Source organism: Takifugu rubripes, chromosome 19 (assembly GCF_901000725.2).
Source record: "Takifugu rubripes chromosome 19, fTakRub1.2, whole genome shotgun sequence".
Classification (NCBI taxonomy): domain Eukaryota; kingdom Metazoa; phylum Chordata; class Actinopteri; order Tetraodontiformes; family Tetraodontidae; genus Takifugu; species Takifugu rubripes.
Genome location: NC_042303.1, coordinates 7,667,890 through 7,682,381, shown reverse-complemented (window position 1 = coordinate 7,682,381; position 14,492 = coordinate 7,667,890). Strand labels below are relative to the sequence as shown.

The following is a 14,492-nucleotide window of genomic DNA, read 5'->3' as shown; positions in this document are numbered from 1 at the left end:
GGAGAGGAGAGGAGAGGAGAGGAGAGGAGAGGACCCAGAGGGGTGACAGAGGCCTGTCAGGTGACCCCGGCAGCCTTGGCCTATAGCAGCATAGCTAAAATGTGACCTAATAATTAGACGACCCCCTAAGTATGATAATTTGTCTATCTATGATAGTAACTGGAACTACAGAATTAGGGATAATACGTTTTTTCAAAGAGGTAGGTTTTAAGCCTAATCTTAAAAGTAGAGATGAGTCAGCCTCCCGTACCTGGACAGGGAGCTGTCATCATCATCACCTTCATCATCATCATCATCATCATCATCATCATCATCATCATGCAATCCCTGATTTTATTCTGTAACTCAGATATACAATCAAATGTAAGGGCAAACCAAAAATGACCTAGCATAAAGTCAAATGGTAGCTCAGGCTGCAGGGGGGCTCAGCTGAGAAACGGAAGGTTGTGGGTTCGAACCCCGGTATAGACAAAGCAAGGAAGGCTGAAAGCAATGTGGTCAAGAAGACGAAGGAGAATTAAATGTATCTCAAAGCTGATATCTCACCAAATTTAATCAGATTCAAAGTCAAGTGCCTTTATAACATTTCAGAGAATGTTTATTTGAGGAATCCTTTCATAAAACAGTTATGTTTATTAGAATTAATCAGATCATCATTTAGGTGATTCTATTGGAGCTAAACCTCTGAGATGAACCCACTGATGTAACAGATCCTCTGCTATGAAGCATCTTATGTTTAGTTTATAAAATAATCATTGGCGAAAACAATATGAACTTATAAAAGGAGGCGTGATACAGTGTATGGGTTCAGAATATTTACATCTTTCTTTCCTCATTTATGGATGAGGTAGATCAGCCTACATGAATGAAAAAAGAAACTTTCCATTTATGTTTTAAATTAGATATTTTCACATCATTTTTCTGGAAAGTAACTCTTAAAGTTCAGAAGTAAAAGATTGTTGTTGTTTTTTTCCTTCAAAAGGACAAAATCACTTCTTTGTTTCCTTCTTCTTCTCTTTGACCTTGTTTAATTTCTCGGCCTTCTTCTCCTGCTTCTTCAGATCCTTGATCTCCTTGTACTTCCACTTGGGTGGTTCCAGGAAGCGCTTGTCCATTGTCTTCCTCTTCTTCTCTTTCTTTGGCGCTGCCTCTGAAGGCCCGCGCACGCTGATCGTGGGGATGCATCCGGAGGGGAACACGCTGTTCCTCCTGGCCAGGCTGCGAGGGATGAAGGTAGCGGCGATTTTGGTGCAGGCCTTGGAGAGGAGGCTCCTCCTGTCTGCTGTCTCGGCACAGGCTGCAGGACCGCGCTCTGCAGCCTGTGCCGAGGGGTCGGTGTGCGACGCAGACAGGTTCCACTGACACACTGAGCTCTTTTCCAACTCCGTATCTGGATATTTCTTCACTAGTTCTGGCACAGTCAGACGTGGTTTCCCCACCTCCGGGGGGCTTGTAGGGCAGAGTGGGCGGCAACCAGTCGAAACGAGGTAGCTATGGACACCGGTTGTAATGCGCACCATGTGATCCATGCAGCCATTGTCTTCAGGGTCATGAGGAAATCTAAATCCAAATGTGTTTTTCACGCACTGGGTGGTTTTCTCGGTGGCGCTCTTCCTCTCGGTGGCTCTGGCCACCCTCTCCTTCAGCTCGGGCCACTCGGGGACATAACTCTCACAGAACTGCTCGGCTTTTGGACTCGTCTCCAGGCGACGCAGCCGCTGCAGCGTCTCGTAGCGGCCCGTCTTCAGTGCCCAGTCCTGGGCATGTTTTCCTTTTGTAGTGTCCACCGCACGTAAGTCGGCCCCTGGGAACCAACACAGGCAATGATGGCTGTTGCAAATACCAGAGTAAAAAATACATTCATATTCTACAACTCTGTGATTCTATTGATTAATTACCTCCATTTGGCAATTCAGATTAGTGAATAAAGCACTAGTGATGGCATGTGAAGTGAAGTAGTCCCCACCTGATACTAAAGAAATTTTATATTTTCCTTTAGGTTCTGGCCTAAAAATGCATCAGTTTTATGCACCTTTAAATCATAGCATCAGTCAAAATGTCTAAACAAACGTGGATGCTATAACTTTAATTGCTTTCTCTTTTATCATTAAAGTATGTGTCTTTTTTTATATATTAAAGGTCATTTAGCCAATTAGGTGACTTGATAGCAAATATTTAAATCCTTTTGGTCGGTCTCTGGTATGAACTAATGCAGCCTGTGTTCCTGCTGGGATAGACTCCAGCACCACAGAAGCAATATCTCAATATGTAACTAATCTTCGCTCAGCCTGCAAGACTAGTAAATCAGAGATTACTGTGTTAAGTTGCGATAATGTCCTCAGAGTGATCTCTTAAACCGGTCGAGCAGCACCGGCACTTTGGCTGCCTTCAAATCCACACACACCAGGTCGGCAGGGGATGCGGCAAGAATGTTGTTACGCACCAGCCATAACCAGAACAGCCACAACGTCGGTGCGACCGGTCATGGCAGCTTTGATGAGGGCCGTGAACCCCCGGCAGTCCTTTATTTCAGTGTCAATCCCGGAGAAGTAGTTTAGGAGATACATGACTGTGCTGATGTGACCTGCAGAGAGAGGAACATCTGGTGTGAAAACAGAAGAACTCCTTGTTTTCTCAAGCTTCTGTACCTGCTTGGGCTGCAATCATCAGAGCCGTGTTGCCTTCATTGTCCTGCTGATTGATGTCTATGAAGGGGCAGCCGTGAAGCCCGTGTACGATGCTCATAAAGCCTTTGCTGCACGCCGCCATCAAGCCATTCTGTTGGTCACAGTTTAAGGTGTTTTAGTTTTAAGGCTCTGAACTAGAACCATTAAGGAGGAATGTCTCACCTGGCCGTTGACATCCGCCTCCATCACCTCGTCTCTCATCACCCCTCTCTCCAGAATTCTTCGCAGGGCGTCGCCGTCATTGCAGGCGCAGGCTCGGTACAGGGTCGACGCCGTGCGCCTGTTTGATACCTCTGGGATGTAATCTGGGAGCACTGAATCGTCGGAGAGGATGCTGTCTGAATCAGAACCGTCCCCTGAAGGAGAGTCGTAATCCTCATCGGGGCCGGAGCCTAAAGTAGGGTCTTCTGCTGTGGCGGCCATCGTTGTGCGCTTTGGCTACGCCTGGGAGAATGTCAGTGTGAGTTAATGCCAGGTGAGGCCAAGTCATGATGATCGTAGCCAGTCAGAGATTACAAGAGTGTGGATCTAAGTGGATCAGCCCTGCTGAGTGAGCAGCTAAATGAAGAACAAGCTGCCTCAGAATAACCACTCTCAGATGTGGAGAAAATCAAGTTCCAATAAAAAACCAAGTCTTCCTCTACTTTTTACTCCTTCGGGAGCACAATTGCAGCGCCTGCCTGCTCTTAGATTTGAAAGTTTTTGTGAAATAAAGAATAAAGTCTTACCACAGACAGGTGACGGGTCACATGTGGACGCAGGGATCCACACCTTCCTACGCGTGCGTCACCCCTCACGGCCCACATGTGGGCAACTTCTGACTTCCTTCAAGACCTCCGCTGAGGTTTCCGTGGCGGCCGAGTTTTTTCTCTGGCTCCGTATCCGTCTCCACATGGTGTTGTTCACGTCAGACTGAGAGGAGGAGCCTCGACTTTCCTTACACATCCAAGTTTAGCTCATCCCACTTACCAAAGCTGTCAGGAGAGGATTAGCCTGCCTCGGCAATTTTAACTTTTAACGCAACTCCAGTGTCTTTTAAAATACATAGCATATTTTTGGACATGCAAAAAGTCTATTTAACAACAAAAAAACTAGTTCCTCAAAGTTTAATATTCTTTTTCTGCCCAGGAAACTAACAATGCTGGGGAATTAAATTAATAAAAGTGGGGGAAATTAATTTTATTGTGTTCTGTTGTCAAAAAAACTGTCTTGGCAAAGTATCAACTTCGTTGTGAGACACCGATCCAACACACTATTTGAAGCACAGGAGCTGAGATCATGAAGGCTCTCATCTATAAACAGGCAAGAAGAAATCACTTTAAGTTTTCCTCAAGCTATTTTCAGATAAGAATCGGTCTCTGGGAAAGGTCACTGACTGACTGAAATCAGCCAGAGGGACCTGTGGGACGTGACTGGACCTGTCCGGACACATTGCCCACCCTCTTGTCCAGAGGGCCCTGACGATAGTTCCCACTCCATCTGTCTTCATCTGCCCAGAGGAGAACTGCGACCTAGTGGGAAGCATACCTAACCTCTGTCGGCTACCTGAGCTCTTTCCTGAAAAGACTGAGCTTCTTCTCCTGTCTCAAAGAAACAAAATGGATTATTGACTAAAGAAAAGGGACTCAAAGGAAAAGCATTTCGAAGGAGATGCAAGATGAAGACTCTGGCAAAAGTGCAAGAAAGGACCGAACAACTTCTCCAACACAGGGTGGATAACGTGAGTGTGTTTCCTCTCACCTCGTACATACGTGGACGTCCCCTCGTCCCGACACGTCCTCAGCATTCTTTAGGAACTTATAATGCTGTGAATCAAAAAATATCAATGCGATGAGAAAACCACCGCGCATTCCTGCACGTCTGGCTCGCCTCACGTGGTTTCTTAACAAATAAGACACTTTTTTTTTTGGAGTCGATATGCAATCAGTGATTTTTTTCTCACTTCGTCAGAAAGATCAGAAATGGGTTTGTAGTGTGTTTACTGTGTGTGAGTTAAGTACGACCAGCCAAAAGTCCGGGAGGAATGACGATGGACGTGGAGAGAGAGCTGAAACGCACCAGAATGACTTTGTCTTTTTGCCAATTTAGTTGCACATCCATTCGAAAGTGTCTTTGGACTCATGTCTGTCTCCTTAGATTTCAAACACCAGCCTGGAGAAACTGTTGGGGGATGAAAACCCTCAGAAGAAGCAGTCCAAGTGGGTCAGGAAGCTCAGCCTGACTGCAGCACGCACAGGTAACACCAGTGTCTTTGCCCCTCCTTTAAATCCCTTAAAAAGAAAAAGAAGAGCAGCTTTCACGTTGGACGCCTGAAACATCATCGGCTTGTCCGGCACGTCTGCGCACACAATAATCCTGCACCGTCAGGAGCTCACAGGGATCATGTTTGCAGTTTTTAAGAGCTTAACCCGACGGCCAAGAGCGTTTTGGTATTTTTACATCTGTAATCTGTCCTCAGTGGATTCCAGAGTTGTGTTTCTTAACCTGTGACACCGAGTGACTTCTCATTTGTGCGCGTGCAACAGCGTAACGCCTGTTTGTCTTACGGAGACGGCGTTCATCACACACATCATTGTCCACGTTTGCTCTCGCAGCGTTCTGGTTTAAGGGTAAATCTCTTTGAATCACAATAAAGGCAGAGCGCCTGGACAGCTGTGCAGCAGCCATCATCTCATGGTAAAGGCTTAATCTTGGCTTGGAGATTAAGTGGGCCGGCCCACCTGATCGCTGCATTGTGTGTCAGTCATTTCCACGTGTTTGTGCCTTGGGCCTGGGAGGAAACAGTACCTGTGGTGATAAACAAGAGCAGGAAATGGCTCCTGAGGGAAGACATTCTTTAGTTTGATAACATAAAAACACTGTATATGCAGATGATTCTTTACTACGTAATGATCTGCTGACGTCAGTCAATCTGGGAAATTGGGACACACAGGATAATTCCGAGCACCACAGATATTCATTCTATTACCAATTTCCTGAAAAACCCATGTTTGTCACACTTGTATTGACTAGTAATGTGTAGAGGGAGAGAGGGAGGAGAGGAGAGGGAAGAGAAGAGAAGTGAGAGGAGGTGGAACTTGGGAACAGATGTCTGTGCGGCACGCCAGGGCACTGCCCCCCCTCCCTCATTGCTTCTACTCCCCGCTCGCTCTTAGTTTCAGTCACTCTTCCGCTCTTCACCAACTGTGTGAGGGCACAGAGAGGTGGCCGAGAGGAAGAGCTGCAGCTCCTGGGTTCTTTACATCGTTCTCCATGCCATCATGAGGAAGAAACAACATTCCACTCTTCCACCCCAGGAGTTTATTCTCCTTTTGGGATGATGATCCTCCCGTGTTCTGAAGCGTTCGCTTGTCTTCGGTTTGATGGGTGCGTCTGAGATCTTCGAGCACAGCGGCGGCGATGGATCACCATGAAAGGAGGTCACCAGCAGCAAGGGTGCGGCTGTCAGCACCTGTTCACTAAACTGATCGGGAAATGTGGATGCTGCGTGGGCCAAGGCAGAGGTATGCAGATGGACTCACTCTGGCTACTGAGTATGTTTTGCTTTTGCATGTTTTAGAAGATCACTTCCCCAGTAGGCACACAAACACACACACACGCTTGATGGTGCACATACACAGAGGCTTCCCATTACTGCCCGACCCCTAAATCCCCTGGTGTTCCAATTGTACAGTGAGTGATTACAGATCAGCTCCTCTCCTGTCAGCGTGGCTCTGACGTGCAGATAAATGTGGAAAAATCAGACATTCTCTGAACGATGCCCAATTTATCCCTTTCCAAGAGTCTCCTCGAAAGTGAAACTAGTTGGGCTTTCAACTGTATTGTGTGAATACACTCAGGAGATTAATATTCTTTCCTGTTTTTTGACTTCAAACGGACTTATTTTTCTTCCATTTGACGTCTCACACAAGAAACATGTTTTCCTGCAAATTCCTTCGTCACACACGGCAACATCCTGACTCAGAATCCGTCCAGCAGCGCGTCTGTGGTCATTAGCGCCAGGTAGTGAGGAAATACCAACGCCATCCGTGCACAGTATTTAGCAGATGAGTGCATCTATACAACAGCTCACTTGCCACTTTATTCACCTCCATGTTTATGTTATGGTCAAATATTAAACAGGAGCTACAAAGATTAGCATTTGAAGGGCCCATGCGAAATCCAACACAGCTTTTGAAAATCTCCTTGATTTACCCGTAAATAAAGTGATCTAAAGCTGAAGCAGTTGTGTCATATTTGACTCCCCGTTCTGCCCGGTTGAACGTCACACGGCTGCTATCAAACTTGCAGAAATTGTACATTTACTCTCAGTGGACACCCAAATACACAAGGTGGGTCAACGTGGGCCTGATCTGTGAAATCGCAGCCTTTTGCGCTCAGGCGTCTCGCCATTTCCTCAAAAAAGACGTAGCTATAAAGTACACCACTGAGGTTTTAGTCAAAGATTTAGTGTCAAGAGTGGAGCAGAAGCAGAGCTCCTGTGGTGCTTCTGTATATGGTGCAGTCACAAGTCATATAAAGAGATATTAAATTATTTTTTACATAACCTGCTTACCAGTGCTAATGGCTACTATAAATGATTCGGCAGTGACCTTAACGTGACCATTTGTACACCGGGAAATGTTTGGATGATTGGATCAGCTGGCTGTTACATTTCAGCCCTGTTTTGACGTGGTTAAACCGTCCTTTTTCCAAATACATCAACCTACATCGGCCAGGATTTGCAACCATATTGGCCAAAGATTATGGAGGCTGAGCTCTCACTGGGGGTTTGTTTCGGTCTCTGTCTCTAGGACCCCTCCCAAAATGAATCCATCCATCAGTCTGAGAACAGCATCCTCCGCCAACAAACTAGGCCAATTCTATCTAAAATAACTTTACTGCTGTTTTTATTCACTGTTTTAGTGGACAGATGGTTAATGTTATTAAATTTGCATGAGGATGCGTGCAGGCAATCCTGAGGGTCTGGACGGCGCTCCGGTGGGAAAACGGCACATTACATAAGCAGCGATGATAAAACGGGACAATCTGAGTGAGTGTAGCAAAGCGCCTGTTAAAGTAGACTTATGAACACTCAGCAGATTGTGGAGTGTTTAGAAATGAAGTTACACGATTTCTCATGATAAAAGAGGCCAGCTTGCGTCCTCTGCACAAGTTTGTGGCGTCGCCTCGTCTTAGTAACGACCACTGGAACATCTGGAACCTACACGCCTCAGCGTCCTCTCGCTTTTAATCATCCCATTACAGGAATGAGTTTGTCTGCATGAGTGAAGCAGCAGGTTTATGCTGATAGATTTTTGACTGGACTTCTGTACCACACTGATGCAAATCCACACACATGGATCCGGTCAGAAAAGTGCGGTTTGCTGGCTTTTTTGTCAAGTAGCTCAGCCACAAATCCACGGGATTCTACTCCTAGTTCCATTTTATTGAAATGTGCTGACTGGGAGCAGTGGTTTCTGCAGCCCGGCGAGCCTCCTGAAAGATTCCACTTGGTTGGAAAGATCAGTGAATGAAGCATTAATGTTGGGTTTCTTGCTTCAGCGAGTAGGGTTGAGGGTTTAGTAGCATTTCCAGATCCCAGATGACGATCAAATCCAGCTGTGGGACGTGAGCAAATGACGGCAATTTTAGCATCAAAATGACAAGAATTCTAATACTTTATTTTTTGTGTTTGCCAAACTCTTCAGTTGTAAATAATGTTATGCTGTATTGTATTTCACAGTTTAATGGAGCACGACAGATCTGTTTTTGTGCTCAGAAAGGTTGAAGTAGCTGCAGCGAAGGGCTTAGCACAGGAAATTGAACCAAATGTTTGTGCAGAAATCTGTCTGCGGTGTCTGACCCCAGAGGATGCACCCCATAATTACTGCACTCTAACCCAGTCGCTCTCCCTCTTTGTGTCCTCTCAGCAGAGTCCTACTCTGTGGCTGGCAGCGAGGCCAGTATCCCCGCGTCGGGGGGCTCCGTGCTCCGCCGGGGCTCAAGGAGCTCCAGCCCCTGCTCGCTCTCTCCCTCTGGGGGATCGCGGCACCCCGTCACCGCCCTCAAGAAATGGCTCACCAATCCCGTCCGCAAGGCGAACCCCGATGCCGCTGGAGAAGCGGGTAAAGTCGAGGGGGAGGGGCGCGGGTCGGAGAGGAGTCACCTCCCGCCACCGCTGCCGCTTCTTTCCCACGGTGAGATGCAGCCGGGGCCTCTGGAGTCACCCCACTACGACGCCATCCTCCCATCAGGAGAGACGGTGAGGGTGAACAGAGAGATGCAGAACAACACAATATGCTGCCCAAACTCTCTTTGCATGTATTTTCTATCGCTTTTATAATTTCATCATTTATTCCTGTTTACAGGTTATCATAACATTGCATTAATGCGTCGGGTTTTTTTTGTTTGCCCGCGTGCTCATGGGATGTGGAATTTTTGAGATTTCCCTGAAGGCAGCTGAAATTAACAGGCACGCCCAACAGAGCCGGAGAGGTCAAAACGGGGTCACGGCCGTGAGCGAGGAGTCTAACTGTCTCCCAGTCAAGCAGAGCACAGCCGCAAAACCGCTAAAGCTGCTGGCAACCGCTAACAGGTGTTAGCAACAAACGCACAGGAGTCATCGGCAAATGGCTGCTTTAATTGAACAAAAGCAAATTTATCAGCCTTCCTACTGTGCTAACAGATCAGGCGTTCTCGGGGGTTGTTTTTGCCACTAACAGACCATAACTTCCCTGTGTGGCCTGACCAGTGTTACACAGTAGTTGTTGCTCCATATTCACCTTCAGTTGTGAAACATTTGCGACTCCCTCCACCCAGCAGTCTCCTCGGGTATTAAAAAGTGGTAACGGCTCTCATCTTACTGGATTTGGTTTAAAACAGTCTCCACCAGGGACAAGGAAGAGTTCCTCCCAGTTACCTGGTTGACGAGCGGTGTGGGGGGGGGGATTCTTAAACATTTAATGTTGTGGCTCATGCTGATCGATGTCACGTTGCTGCATCACAGCTCTCGCCAGCTGTGTAAAATGTCCCTCGCGTCCTCGTGTTCTGTGCTCTAGAGTCGGAGATCCAGCGTCAGCATCAACGCGCTGCAGAGGGAAGAGGCCTGCAGCCCCCCGGATGACTCAGTCAGCCAGTGGTCGGCAACAGTGGACAGCGAAGAGGAGCGAAGCATCGCCTTAGAGAAGAGCCTGTAGGTGCCTGCGTCTGCTGCGGAGACATTTTGGATGTGATGATTTGTTGTCCTGTTGTGCACCAGAAAGATGCAGCTGCTGTCAGAGCTCATTAAAGCCTGGAAACAGGTGGACAAAGTTAGCCTGCAAGCAATAAAACACCACCATACCGGAACTTGAAAAGCCTGATTGGAATGGCTTTTCAAGAGAAAATAAAAACCAACTGAAGCACAGATCCACAATGTGGACAGCCAGATGTATAGTGGCACCAGCTAGGCTAAGCTAGCTGCTGGCTATTACCATTACCATGGAATCCAAATCAACGTTTTCAGTTTTTTTTAATTTCTATTTTTAGATATGTGCTGTCAGAGCTGATAGAAACAGAGCGGTTGTACGTGGAAGATCTTGGACTCATAGTGCAGGTGTGTCTTTAACCCGAAATGAAAGAATCCACTCAAGACGGACAATAACAACTTTCATTATTATCAGTTTCCTGCAAAACCCCAAAGAGGAAAACTCTGTGTGTGCATGTGTGTGTGTGTGTGTGTGTGTGTAGGGCTACATGGCCACAATGGCTAGTCAGGGAGTTCCAGAAGATATGAGGGGGAAAGACAGGATGGTGTTTGGAAACATCCACCAGATCTACGACTGGCACAAAGAGTGAGTCGGAGCTGTTCCGTCTGTCTGTCTGTCTGTCTGTTCTGCTCCAGCTCCTCTCTGTCACTTTCTCAAGTCTCCTCCGTCGTTGTAGTTACTTCCTGGGAGAGTTGGAGAAATGTCTGGCTGATCCAGACAGCCTGGCCCAGCTCTTCATCAAGCATGTGAGATGGGTTTTTATAGCCGACAGCCTCATCTTGGAGCAGCAGGGCTCCCAGACAGGTTCTGACCATGATCCTCCTCCACAGGAACGCCGTCTCCACATGTACGTGGTCTACTGCCAGAACAAACCCAAGTCCGAGCACATCGTCTCTGAGTTCATAGAGACCTACTTCGAGGTGAGTGCGCCGCCACCGCTATCGCTGGAGAGACGGTGAGAAGAAATGTTTGTGTTTGGGTCTTTGTGGGCAGGAGCTCAGGCAGCGGCTGGGCCACAGGCTGCAGCTCAACGACCTGCTCATCAAACCTGTTCAGAGGATCATGAAGTATCAGCTCCTGCTAAAGGTGGGCGTCTCATTCCCAGGATCTCGTATCATCAGTTGTCTGATTAAACAAGTGTCTCTGTTTGGGCTCCCAGGACTTCCTGAAGTACTATATCAAAGCAGGACGGGATGTTGAGGATCTGCAGGTACCCAGAGTCCAGAACTCTACTCCAGCGGAGCTGATTTAACCCTGATAAGTGCAGGATCAGGCTGTTCATTTCAGTTTGCTTGGACTAAGAGCTGGTTTCTCCCTCAGAGAGCCGTGGAGGTGATGTGTTTCGTGCCAAAACGCTGCAACGACATGATGAACGTGGGCCGGCTTCAGGGTTTCGAAGTGAGGATTGTTTGGTTTCTCCTAAAATCTTCCGGTGGGTCGCAAACAAACTGACACGGCGATGCGTGCCTGCCGCTCCAGGGCAAGATCACGGCCCAGGGGAAGCTGCTCCAGCAGGATACCTTCTTTGTCAGCGAGCAGGAAAACGGCATCCTGTCCAGAGCCAGAGAGAGGAGGGTTTTCCTGTTCGAGCAGCTGGTAATTTTCAGCGAGCCGATAGACAAGAAGAAAGGGCTCCCCCTGCCAGGGTACACCTTCAAAAACAGCATCAAGGTGAGCATCAAAGCACCCATCGCTCTGCTGTCACGCTGTGGTTGCTGCCAGTGTCCTGCGTCCTCTCAGGTCAGCTGTTTGGGAGTGGAGGAGCACCCCGAGGAGCATCCCGGCTGCCTGGTGCTGACCTCCAGAGGCACCGACGGCAGCGTGGCCCGCTTCGTCATGCAAGTGGCGTCCCCGCAAATAAAGCAGGCCTGGTTCGACGACGTGGTCCAGATTTTAGAGACTCAGAGGAACTTCCTCAACGGTGGAGAACGTTTTCGAGTTTGACATTTAAGTGGACGCCGTTTTGACGTGTCTTCTTCTCCCCCGTAGCGCTCCAGTCGCCGATCGAATACCAGCGCAAGGAGAGCACGTCACACAGCCTGGGCAGGAACGGCAAATCCCCCGCCGCGGCGGCATCGGGCCTTTGCCCTCGCTCGTCCTCATCCATGGACCACTGCCAGCAGCCCTCCCTGCTGTCCTACGGCAACCCCCTGTCCTCGTGGCACCCACAGCAGCACAGCCTGGCCGCCAAGGCCGTGAGTGGACGCCATCTTTCCTCAGTTGCGCATCGATGCGTCTCCTCGTTTGTCAGTTTCTCCAACAAATCTCTGCCTCCCAGGTTTCTAACCCGTGTGGCGGAAGTCCTCAATTCACGCGTCCTCCAGCTTTCTGCCACCAGCAGCTCAGCTTGAGTGTGGACGGGAGACAGGGGACGTCCAGCAGCCTGTCCCCCAGCAGAGCGCGCGGCATACAGGTCGGTTTCGGCTGTGATTGACGCGATAAGAAGGAGGTTTAGATGAATTTTGCCTTGTTTCACATTGGTGGTGCTTTGGTTTAACGTCCCATCAGTGTCCCCGCCGTGTCCCCCGTTGTTATCAGCTGCTCATTGATTCATTCGTCCATCTGCACCAACCCTTTCTTTTATCTGCGAGGCTCAGACTTCCACCCTGCAGTGGAAACGCTGCGATCGCTCGTGTTTTTCTGGCCTCGCTCCACCAGGTCATCGTCCTCTCTCTGCTTCCTGTCCACGTTTACAAACTGACTGAGGCCCGAACGATTGACCTGCTGCTTTTATTATCTGAGTCAAAAGTGGCATTTATATTTAAAGGTGCGGCGATGAACTGCAACACCGTGAGGTCGACTGTAGATCTGCGTGCTGTAGATCCACTTTATTGGCTCCTTTTGCTTTGGACGCCACCCAGGTTTGAGTCGAGAGGTTAATAAATGGCTGCACAGTTTTCCTGTTAAATAAAGACAATCCTTCAAACACAGGCCACCTCGTTAGGCTAACACCGTCAGTCCAAATGTCTGATTGGATGGAGATCTGGCTAATTAGTGTGCTAATTGCATTAGCCATCTCCACGGCGAAATGTAGGCAGATATTTTAGCCTCACACGGGATGAAATGTTTCTTCTGACTGGTGTGATTGTGGTTGTTTCTCTTTCTGCTCTCAGGGGCTGACTGCTGGTTTCCAGGCAACCGTGTTATATGATGGCATAACAATTTCAGCACAGAGAACAAACAAAGATACGGCGTTGTAATCTTTTCTTTTTAAATGAACTTTTTTTTTTTTTAAAAAGAAGAAAAAGTAGTTTTGTCTTCCACCAAGTCGTCCTGACCAAATGTCCCTCAGAAACCTCTCTGGCTACTCTGATTATGTTGGTTACGTATGTGCGCCTCGACATTGACAACTAAAAGCCACACATATGTAGAAATGTCCTACTTTTTCAGCCAAACTTCACAATGAATATTTTTGTAGTACATTTTATTTTCATAAAGGACTCAAATCCTCAAATCCTGGAATTCCAATCAGTCCAAGAATAACTGTAGTGCAAAAAAAAAAAGAATCTTTTTTTTTTACCGTTGTAGAAGCTGGATTTTTTGTCCTGTGTTAGTAATTAGCTAATAATGTGCATGAAGTCAGACTAGCTGTTTTATTTACCTTTTGTGGGCTATTTTAACTGTGCCATTGTTAGAGCGTAATCTGACCTGAACACATTTGCAAATGCGCACAAACACACATCCTCATCAAGCAGAAAGAGGGAAAAAAGGAACACAGTGGAAGTGGAGGTGCTGATCTCTTCCTGTCAGACTTTAAATGATCAAATATGTCATACGTAAATATGTGAATGAAAATGTCAGAATTTCTGTACAATAAAAGGGATATGTCACTACAAAGACAGAGGTGGTTTTTGTCTTTCATTTTTTAAGATTTAAAAAAAACAAAAAACAATTTCCTTTAATCTGCCTGATAATCAGTCTATGCCTTATAGGATTGCTATTTTGTGCCATATCTTAAGGTTGTTCAGTAGTTCTGTGTCTTTTTTTATTGTAGATTTTCTGTTTTCCAAATCTTTTCCATGTCTGAGATCATTTTTCTCTCGAATGTCTAAATTTATTGTTCAAAGGGGTTTTTAGACTCAAGTAATCATTAATATTGATGGCCTTACTTTCTCTTGTAGGCAATAAAAATAATGTCATTGGTCACACGTTTATTTTTGAGTGCATACTGCTACTAATGTAAAGACATTTTAATCTAAAACATTTTAGGGGATCAAATTTCAGATAACTGAGAAATTAAACGTTCTTTTTAAGACCGACAATTAAAACCGGACCTGCGGCGCCCTCTAGCGGATAGATACAATACTTCACATATTAATGTCAAAATGGGATTTCACACATCAAATGAACTAATCACTACACTTAAGCCTTTTAAATAAAATAATACATATTCAACCCTCTGTATGGTTGTGCTGTCACTGTTCATCTGCTTTTTTGATAGTCTGGAGCGATTAAGCATGGAGATCTATCGCCTTCCATTTCACCCAACCACTCTTCTTTGCACTATCAGCAATTTAAAACATTTATACTCAGCAGACACAGAAAGTCCAGCAGTTGCCGTTTAGAAAATGTACAA

At 46.9% G+C, this 14,492-nt stretch overlaps 2 protein-coding genes across 5 annotated transcripts; one reads left to right on the top strand and one right to left on the bottom strand.

Moving 5' to 3' along the window:
* Nucleotides 1-580: 580 nt before the first annotated feature.
* On the bottom strand, nucleotides 581-3,751 carry ankrd33ab (ankyrin repeat domain 33Ab). Its single transcript, XM_029826626.1, has 5 exons — nucleotides 3,416-3,751; nucleotides 2,850-3,131; nucleotides 2,649-2,778; nucleotides 2,444-2,584; nucleotides 581-1,804 (listed from the first exon to the last, which is right to left on the bottom strand). The coding sequence occupies exons 2-5, from the start codon at nucleotides 3,108-3,110 to the stop codon at nucleotides 990-992; spliced, it is 1,347 nt and encodes a 448-aa protein (XP_029682486.1). The 5' UTR covers nucleotides 3,111-3,131; nucleotides 3,416-3,751; the 3' UTR covers nucleotides 581-989.
* Nucleotides 3,752-4,273: 522 nt separating this feature from the next.
* On the top strand, nucleotides 4,274-13,757 carry arhgef25b (Rho guanine nucleotide exchange factor (GEF) 25b). 4 transcript variants are annotated; one of them, XM_029826622.1, is made up of 16 exons: nucleotides 4,274-4,407; nucleotides 4,824-4,923; nucleotides 8,603-8,931; nucleotides 9,728-9,861; nucleotides 10,197-10,263; nucleotides 10,398-10,501; nucleotides 10,593-10,662; nucleotides 10,747-10,836; nucleotides 10,910-11,002; nucleotides 11,076-11,126; nucleotides 11,237-11,314; nucleotides 11,396-11,587; nucleotides 11,657-11,837; nucleotides 11,906-12,111; nucleotides 12,195-12,329; nucleotides 13,030-13,757. In XM_029826622.1, the coding sequence occupies exons 1-16, from the start codon at nucleotides 4,345-4,347 to the stop codon at nucleotides 13,114-13,116; spliced, it is 1,980 nt and encodes a 659-aa protein (XP_029682482.1). In that variant the 5' UTR covers nucleotides 4,274-4,344; the 3' UTR covers nucleotides 13,117-13,757. The 4 variants fall into 4 exon arrangements, with proteins under 4 accessions (XP_029682482.1, XP_029682480.1, XP_011612085.1 ...); XM_029826620.1 differs by having other exon boundaries at nucleotides 8,600-8,931; XM_011613783.2 differs by lacking the exons at nucleotides 4,274-4,407; nucleotides 4,824-4,923 and adding an exon at nucleotides 5,759-6,190.
* Nucleotides 13,758-14,492: the final 735 nt, after the last annotated feature.

Bases quoted from the DNA above. Each gene is read 5' to 3' on its own strand.
- arhgef25b (XM_029826620.1), top strand. From the start codon at position 4,345: ATGAAGACTCTGGCAAAAGTGCAAGAAAGGACCGAACAACTTCTCCAA. The intron at 10,837-10,909 runs GTGAGTGCGCCG...CTTTGTGGGCAG, and splicing joins TCATAGAGACCTACTTCGAG to GAGCTCAGGCAGCGGCTGGG. The intron at 11,003-11,075 runs GTGGGCGTCTCA...TTGGGCTCCCAG, and splicing joins AGTATCAGCTCCTGCTAAAG to GACTTCCTGAAGTACTATAT.
- ankrd33ab (XM_029826626.1), bottom strand. From the start codon at position 3,110: ATGGCCGCCACAGCAGAAGACCCTACTTTAGGCTCCGGCCCCGATGAG. The intron at 2,779-2,849 runs GTGAGACATTCC...TGTGACCAACAG, and splicing joins AGGCGGATGTCAACGGCCAG to AATGGCTTGATGGCGGCGTG. The intron at 2,585-2,648 runs GTACAGAAGCTT...CTCTCTCTGCAG, and splicing joins GATGATTGCAGCCCAAGCAG to GTCACATCAGCACAGTCATG.